At 37.6% G+C, this 9,232-nt stretch overlaps 1 protein-coding gene across 4 annotated transcripts in view; it reads left to right on the top strand.

Annotated features, from left to right (window-relative positions):
• Positions 1-1,023: 1,023 nt before the first annotated feature.
• Positions 1,024-9,232, top strand: part of ap3d1 (adaptor related protein complex 3 subunit delta 1) — a 30,200-nt gene continuing 21,991 nt past the window's right edge. For all 4 annotated transcript variants that reach the window (XM_037698120.1, XM_037698121.1, XM_037698122.1 and 1 more), the window contains exons 1-10: positions 1,024-1,329; positions 4,434-4,529; positions 5,465-5,545; positions 5,706-5,786; positions 5,902-6,009; positions 6,200-6,329; positions 7,240-7,379; positions 7,770-7,843; positions 7,966-8,015; positions 8,415-8,464. In XM_037698120.1, the coding sequence (XP_037554048.1) occupies positions 1,234-1,329; positions 4,434-4,529; positions 5,465-5,545; positions 5,706-5,786; positions 5,902-6,009; positions 6,200-6,329; positions 7,240-7,379; positions 7,770-7,843; positions 7,966-8,015; positions 8,415-8,464 (906 nt within the window). In that variant the 5' untranslated portion in view covers positions 1,024-1,233. The remainder of the gene's footprint in view (positions 1,330-4,433; positions 4,530-5,464; positions 5,546-5,705; positions 5,787-5,901; positions 6,010-6,199; positions 6,330-7,239; positions 7,380-7,769; positions 7,844-7,965; positions 8,016-8,414; positions 8,465-9,232) is intronic.

A 9,232-nucleotide genomic window follows, 5' to 3' on the forward strand; every position in this document is an offset into this window, starting at 1 on the left:
TATACATACACTACAGTCCGGATCATTTTAGGAATAAATTTTGTTTTGTAGTCTTTCACCTTCTCTGGATGGCAATAATTTGGTCTCGAGATATAAAGTTAAAAACCTTGGTGTTATTTTTGATGAGGATGTTTTTTTTTATTTTTATCCCCCCACATTAAAAACGTTACTAGAGCCACCTTCTTCTTCCACCTGCGTACGTAATATCGCTAAAATTAGGCTCGTTGTTCCACATCTGATACATTTCAGCATGTTTTAATCTAATTTAAGCTGTTTTTCAGCAAGTTCTTTAACAATAAGCATTCACACACAATTTTATGAGTAAAATAAATTTCTCTAGTTGTGTTTAGAAGTAAACTTTACTTCACACTTATGTTAAAAACAATGTCAACTGATGCTTTACTTGTTTTGTTGCATCAAACTTAACTAATATTATTAATACAAAATGAAACGAATGCATATACCAACTAAAAATCAGTAATTATATGTTTTCTCGTTTATGTGCACTTACCCTCGCAACTAGACCCTTAACAACAGAATGAGCGCGCGCTCACTTTTACGTGGCTGGGGATGACCGGAAGTTCACGCCCATCCTAAAAAAAATGGACACTCAATTAACAAATTAAAATAAGTCTGATTATCTGCTGAGTGACACTTTATGTGGGCGATTTTTCTTGGTAAATAAATATATATTTTTATTTTGTCACTGCAATAAACTGTTTCAGTCAGCCCCACCATGAAAACTGCCGTAAAGTGGCCTCCACTTGGAAAAGTCACTGAGCCACCTTGGTGAAAACTTATTTTAAAATACAATCTGAATTTTTCTGAAAATCTACTTTTAAGCTGTGGAAATTTTATTTTTTTTACATATTGGTTTAAATGTTCCCTGTTCCCCTGAATAAGTGTGTTCTTCTCGAAGTGACGTTTTTTTTGTTATTATTTTGAAGTACTGGACTGTGGACCTTTAATTCCGCTGATTCCTACGTGAGACTCGCGCAACACGGGTCAGCTGACTTCAGACGCCATTTTGTCAGCCATTTCCTACACAGGTCTACCACCAGCGTCTGTGCTGCACAGCTCAGGACGTCTGGCCTCAGCAGCTTCATCTGCCCGGGCTCGGAGAGAGAACCTGCTGCGGACCCGGACCACACGGCCCCCGGCTGGAACAGAAACTAGTCGAACGGGGTCCCTTGCTCTCTTGCCCCGCAGGACCGGAGCGGTCACAAGTCAGACATGGCTTTGAAGATTGTCAAAGGGAGCATCGATCGGATGTTCGACAAAAACCTTCAGGATTTAGTACGTGGCATCAGAAATCACAAGGAAGATGAGGTAAGACGAGCACGCGCTGTCACCTGAACCACATTAAAAGCCTCACATTTATTAATGTTTTTATGTAAACTACCGTCACCGTTATACCGCGACTAGCTAACCAACCAACCCTGGGTGAGTTAGCTTGGCTCAGCCGCCTGCTAGCAACAAACTACAGTCATTCAGTAGTTTACGCAGCTGGTTGACGTTTGCTGAATTATTAAATTACTGAACACGAGCTGATTCTTACCTAGAACAATGTCTGGTATTAAACAAGGAGACTTGCTGACAGCTAGATAATATTCAATTAGAGGAAGAATGAATCACAGCTTAGCAGGACCTTAACTCTCCAGCAAAACCGAGACCAAACCAGAGATTTTAGCTTTGCAGAACTGTCCTTAAGCACAAGCACAAAAACCTACATACAAAAGATCAGGGGGTTTACTCGTATGTAATGCATTATTAAGATTTCTGAAGCCAACACGCACAATATAAAGATGTCCACTGTCCAGAACCATCCAATAACTACATCAGTGGTATAAGAACTGTTGCAATTACAGAACAAGATGTGAAATAGACACATCAACCTGCAAGGAACCGAAAATGGCTGTAAGGAGAACACTGGTCACAGGAAGATGTAAAAATATCTGAGTGGCATAATGGTTGCATAATGAATAACAAGACACATTTTAGGATGTATTGCTCCTGTGTAGTGCAGCTGTTTACCTACTGAGCCCCATGTTTATTATTGAAGGTCATTTAGTCTCCAACAGATGCTGTATTTATTGTATCTTAATCTTCTAACCTACAAAGCCCTCAACAACCTAGTTCCACCTTTATATCTTATTGTTCCATATTTTCCTAACAGAGCACTTCGCTCTCAGACTACAGGTTTACTTGTGAGTCTTAGAGTTTCCAAAAGCAGAATGGGAGGAATATCTTTCAGTTATCAGGCTCCTCTCGTGTGGAACCAGCTTCCAGTTTCTGTCCGTAAGGCTGACACATTGTCCAGTTTTAAGACTGGGCTTAAGAATTTTTTTTTTTTGTTGATAAATCCTATAATTAGGGTTTGCTTGTTATGCTGCCTTAAACTTTGTGTACAGGAGGACAAATTGACCTAATTTCTTCAAATGAATTGTTACAATTGAATATTTTTTATTTGATATTATTTCTATCTTAATGTGATTCTCGGCCTGCCATTGTGTATCTGTTCCTCCGTCCTTTTCTTCTCAAACCCAGCCGGTCGAAGCAGATGGCCTCTTGTCCTGAGCCTGGTTCTGCTGGAGGCTTCCTCATGACAACGTTTTTCTTTCCACTGTTGCCTTCATGCTTGAAGAGCTCTGCGATGAAGTTAAATTCAAAGCAATCTGCTCCTCAGATAAATAATGTTATTAACTGAGTTTTTATGCATATGAATGTTTCTGTTCTGTGCCCTGAGATGATTTCTGTTGTGACTTGGTGCTATATAATTACACTGAATTGAAATGAATTATGGGGTCTGGTTAAATTGGAGACAAAGGTATTTAGCTGTCAAATGAATCGTGTTATGATAAACTGACATGGGCAAAGTGTGAAAGAAGCCGCATTTAGAAACAAGTCTCACTTTACGCAGATTAAATTTATCTGGATGTTAAAGCAAAGCAAATGGTGAATTAGATCGCAATTCATCCTGCGAGTGAAAACTATTGTCCATGTTGTAGCTATGTAGAGTAGTGTGCGAGTCAGCCACTAGTTTAGTTCTGACGATGGGAGGCCTTGTTGATGCAAAAATGCTTTATCATGAAATGTAGTGGAGGGTGTGTGAAGTCTGGGATGCATTGCTGTAGTTCAAGTGTTTGATATAGATGGTTCATCCAGTTTAAGGACAGTTTTAGGATTCTTTCTCATTTGGACATTTTTGTCAACCTTACCATCTAGCTATGAGATTAGCTAGGGGTAAAACCAGCAGATCAAATCAAAAGGATTTTCCCAAATATATTTTACTTCAGGAAATTAAAAACAAGCACTAAGATCAGCAGTGTTCTTGGAGATTATCAGCTCTCGATCACTTGATTCTGTGCACGTTGCTGTCTGTGCTGTGCGTCAGTGGTAACCTTACCAGGGCTGCCTAGATAAGGTGCTGGTTTCCCAGTCAACAGTGGACAGACTGCTAAAATATTAATGCTCGGTGTGTGCATTCACAGTGTGCATTGCCCTGTCTTGGTTTTTTTTTTTTTTTAATAGTTAGCCCACATTTTTGACATTCTTTCTGTTTTGCACATGCAGGTTAAATGTTTGCACAGTTCATTCGTTCACTTTGGAACAGAGGGCGTATTGAGGAAAACGTGTGAGGAGGATGGTTGCTTCTTGGAAGTGTCTGAGCTGTTTGTTGGTGTTTTGTTAAAGTTAAAGAAGTATCACTAATTGGTCAAATAACAGTTTGGAAAGCACAGTTTATCCCTAACTCAGTCTGTGTTATTGATCCTCACTGGCTCTACATCAGCTATGTGAGGTATTTTGATGAGTGCTGAACTGATCATTAAAAAGAGCAAACAGTTTTTTTGCTGTCGAGCTCAGTGCTCCCCCATCCCTCCACCTCCTCCTGTAACTGTGCCGTCTCATGACTGCACACACATGACCAGCACACTCTCAAACCCTACTGCTATATGTTTTGTTAGGTTGCTCCTTTTGGCAATAATTAACTGATTTTTTTTACAGGAAATGCCTAACTCTGCTCCCTTCCCAGCGCTGAAAAACATAATAAAATTGTCTCATTGCTCTTAAATTCTCCAGAAATATATTGTGTTATTGCTGCCAACAATAAAAGCAGCTATTAATTCATTAAAAAAAAGTATTATTTGATCGAGCTTTTGAAGTCACTCAAACTGTAACGCACTTCTTATGATTTAAGTTCTGTTGATGCTCACAGTCGTAGCATTGTTGTAGAGTTAAGAACTGATTGTGTGAGGGGTAAAATATGCTTGATTTTATTAAATTTCCTTATTTAATTCCCTCAGTGCTTCCAGGGTTTTCAGGCTTTGGTTTTTTTTTTTGGGTGCTAGAAATGTAGTGCTCCGGATATTATTTCACCTACTGGGTAATCTGATTTGACGTCTGCTTTGTCTTCTTGTTTTGTATGTCCGCAGGCCAAATACATCTCCACGTGCATCGATGAGATCAAACAGGAGCTCAAGCAGGACAACATCGCTGTCAAAGCCAATGCTGTGTGCAAGCTCACCTACGTAAGATCACCCACCTTCCACACACACACACCGGCTTTGTCAGTCACCTCTCTGTTACATTTACACCTGTACACATACAGATCAAACACTGTGTATGCAGCTCGGTTTAACCCCACCCTGTCTTTCCTTTGATGGGAGACTGACTACCTGCTTTGACACATTTATTGAAAATGATACCAGTGTTGTTTCATATAAAACACTTGTTTGTTAATAAAAATTATAAATTTAGAGCTAAATATTAAATACATTGGAGTTTGTATAAAATATGCATGTTACTACAAGTTATGAAGAGTTTCAGTTTGTTTGGACGTTTTGTTAGTTTGTGTGAACCAGATGGCACTACACACTTTTTTGTTCCTAAAGCTTGAAGTACATCACCTTCAAGATAATCACAGATTTAAACTTTCTGGATCAATGACTTGTGGGTATAAAACACAAATAAGGCCGTTGTTACTAGCCATAATAAAGAAGATGAATTAAGATTTATTTTACTCAAATGACCCATTCTTATTGTAGGGAGGGAGTTACACTTTTCTATTACAGTCGCCCATATTGAATATAAATTGCTGTGATTGTTTTAACAGGATATAATTAAATTGAAATAAGCCAAAGCAAAGTGGAGTAATAACGCATTATGTCCAAGTTTTTATTAGGTTGAATTATGTAGCATTAACTTGTTAATTGGCTGTATTTTTACAAAATGGCATAAAGCTGCATAGTTTTATTTAGAAGAATGAGCAGAACAAGAGAGATGCATTTCCAGCAGTTCTTGACCAAATGTAATCGGTGTTTCTATTTTTAGCCAACATACACATTTTGCTTTGGATGCCTTGATCAGCTGGCATATCTCCTGCAGGGACGGTTTAAACCCCGCCCCCCATACACCCCCCCACACCTTCCTTTTTTATTTACAGTATGTCTAATTTGTTTTACAGCTTCAGATGCTGGGCTATGACGTCAGCTGGGCCGCTTTCAACATCGTTGAAGTCATGAGTTCTTCGAAGTTCACATACAAGGTTTGACTGCAGTATTTGTTGACGATGCATGCCATCCTGACATTTTACTTTGCATTAAGCAAATGATACAGTTGTGATAAACCTGTGTGGAGACTGATGAAAACATTTCTGATGAAATGGCATGCTTGTTTTTTTTTCCTACATGCTTTTCTTCTTGCAGAGGATTGGTTACTTAGCAGCCTCACAGTGCTTTCACGAGAGCACAGATGTCATCATGCTGACAACTAATCAGATTCGAAAGGTCAGTGATGCACTTGTTTTTATGTATCTTGTAAGAATCTCTGGACTCTTACCTCTCTCCAACCTTTTCTGCCTTATTGATATTTTCCCCTTTTTTGTTCTTGTCTTTCTTTCAGGATCTCAGTAGCCCCAACCAGTATGACACCGGTGTTGCCCTCACTGGCCTCTCTTGTTTTGTGACTCCTGACCTGGCTCGGGATCTTGCTAATGACATCATGACATTAGTGAGTCATGCAGAAAATGCCAAGTTTACTCACATGGCCTTCCCTCTAGAGCTGTATTTTCTCTCAGGCTATCAGTTTTTTCCTTCAAGGTCCTTTTTTTTTTTTTTTTTAGAACCTTGCAGATAAAATGTCGTTTTTTAAAAGAAATACTTAAAACACAATTGTCTCATTGCTTTTGTATTTTTTCTAGATGTCCCACACTAAACCTTACATCAGGAAGAAAGCTGTGTTGATCATGTATAAGGTGTTTTTGAAGTACCCAGAGTCCCTCCGCCCTGCTTTCCCAAGGCTTAAGGAGAAACTTGAGGACCCAGACCCAGGTAGCAAGAAACACACTGTACTGAGTTTGTTACACAGGTGTACTCTGTCATTCCAATCTCATTAAATTTTTAGTCTGAAACAATATGTAAAAAATAAAATTTTGATGCTGCTGATTGATTATATGTTCCTCATATAATGATCATGCGGCTTTTTGACAAAAAGAGTATTACCTAAGTCACCTAAATGTCAAATGACTTCCCGAACTGCTTTATTTTCATCTGTTAGTAGGGTATTGTTGTTCAGCCAGTAACCAGGAGACGTGACGCATGCCTTGCATCAGTTGTCAGATCTATAATCCAATCACTGACGAGGTGATGTTTGCACAAACTGGCTTTGAAAACAGCCCGGACATTGCTGCATTCAGCTCCCTGTTCTTGCACAGAATCTGTAGAAATTGTTAAGTAGCTGTGTGGGAAATGTGAGATTTTAAACTTTTAGGCCCAATTAATGGACCAAAATGCAGTTTGATAAGATTGCTTTTAGTCTTGCAAACGAGAACTCTGTGGATACACATCAAGACTGGTGCAATATAAAGATATTTTTTTTTCCCTGCATCTTTTAAAATATATTTGACCAGTTTTTATGGTTTTAAGAAACTTCTATACATGGACTGTACTTGTATAGCACCTTCCTATCTTATCAAGATACTCAAAGTGCTTTACAACACAATCTGTGCCTCATTCACCCATTCATACAGCTCACTACTAGAGCTATACAAAGAATAATTAGTGCTTTATCACATTCATGCACATTCATGCATAACAGGTCTGATTCCACATTTTGTCTTGAACTACTTTACTTAAATTGGAATAGATTTCACAACAGAAAAAAATGTTTTTTAGTTAATGTTGTTTTGAACTGGTTTGTTTTGATAATAGTTTTTGATTTTGATTATTTTTTCCATTTTAGGTGTCCAGTCAGCAGCTGTCAACGTTATCTGTGAGCTGGCCAGGAGAAATCCCAAGAACTATCTGTCTCTGGCTCCACTTTTTTTCAAACTTATGACCTCTTCTACTAATAACTGGGTTCTCATTAAGATCATCAAACTGGTAAGACAGCAGAACAGATCAAAGTGCCGCTCCAGAGTAACAATTTAGAAATGCAGGCAGAGTTAATTGTTATGATAGAGAATAAAATATCATCATTTAGTTTTTTGTTTTGCTTTTAGACTGTTTAATAGCAAGCAAACCAAATTTTCAATCTTGTCATTTAAATATGGTAATTTTGAAAATGAAGAAGTACAACAGGAAAAGAAGAATGTTAAATTTAGTGGATATGTTGGACAGTAAATAAATATGCTCATGACAAAAAAGCTGTCGTGCTTGAAAGTAAGAATCAAATTTAGTTTCTCCTTAAGTTTTCACATGGAAAAATAGTGAAATGTTTACAATGTGAAAGCAGTGGTGGGTTTTACAGAAGGATCTTGGTGCTTTTTACAGTTTGGTGCACTCACACCTCTGGAACCAAGACTGGGGAAGAAGCTTATTGAACCTCTGACAAATCTAATTCACAGGTGAGCTGAAAATGACAATTTTACACCCAACCGTTGCTGTTTGTCACCAGAAGGTCACATGTAATTAATTTACCAGTTGTAATCGTGATGTTCTTCTTTTCCCCTGTCGTCCTCTCTCACAGTACTTCTGCCATGTCTCTGCTGTATGAATGTGTCAACACTGTAATTGCAGGTCAGTGCTGAAAATCTGAGGCACGCAACTGACTCATCGTTGCTGTCTTTGTTGTAGATTGCACCTAAAATGTAGAGTTGGTAGTAGACTTTTTGCATTTATTTCATTTTAAGGCATATGAGCATTTGTGACCATGTGCTTATTTTCATCTATGTTTAGCATGGTTATATTTTATGCATTTGCAAAACAAGCAATAGTTGTAAACTGTATTTGTTTCCTCAAAACAATTCAACAACACTTTACCTGTTTAGGATTCATAGTGATTGCTTCTGTAGATTTTTTTTTTTTAATATAGGGTCTTAAGTTACATTTTGTCCCCCCTCATACGCAAAATTCCCATTTTTACTCTGCTGAAATATTTGGTTATTAATGACTGATTTCCTTCTTTTTTTGTTGCAGTGTTGATTTCTTTGTCCTCTGGGATGCCTAACCACAGTGCTAGTATCCAGGTAAGACTTCAAGTTCCTGAACTTTCATCCTTATTTTAACATGAATATTTTCTTATTATAAACCATTTTCCACTATAGTTGAGCCATGATGCACACTGTCACCAGTCTGTTTACTTAGTTGTATGCAAGTAGAATAATACTATTTTTCAGTTAGGCAAGGAAGCTGATTTGGTAAGTGCTAAATCAGTAATACAGAAAATATCTACTATGAACTATTTAGGTAAAGCCACCCTCACATAGATCACTGTTATGGTGTTTTTTCATTCAACCTTTATTTATTAATTAGTCTCACTGAGCCTCGAGGACTCATTTACAAGATAGACCTGTTTTTAACAAAGAATGGTGACAACAGTAGACAATCATAAAATAAAACATATAAATTGAGAAAAATAAATGAAAGCAAATTATATAAATAAATAAAAAAAGAAACAAAAACGGCTACATTGTAAAGCGATGTGTTCACTGTAGTTGCTGTGGAGGAGAAAATATATACTGTATGTGCACAAACTGCACCTTATGTTTGGTGCAGTTTTGAGCTGCCTAAAAATACTCAGGAAACTAAGTTTTTGTGGATTTTGGATTTTAAGATTCATCTGTCAAGCTGTCAGATGAATGTCTGGGCATTACTTTACGAATGAGGAGGAAGGGATAAGTGGGAACTAAGAGGATCTTGGTTTATAATGTCCTTGGAATTTGCTGTCTTTAGTTGTTCAGGAGCTACGCTTTTATATATATATAAATATATATATATATATATATATATATATA

This window comes from Nematolebias whitei, chromosome 3 (assembly GCF_014905685.2).
Source record: "Nematolebias whitei isolate Nwh7 chromosome 3, NemWhi1, whole genome shotgun sequence".
NCBI lineage: Eukaryota > Metazoa > Chordata > Actinopteri > Cyprinodontiformes > Rivulidae > Nematolebias > Nematolebias whitei.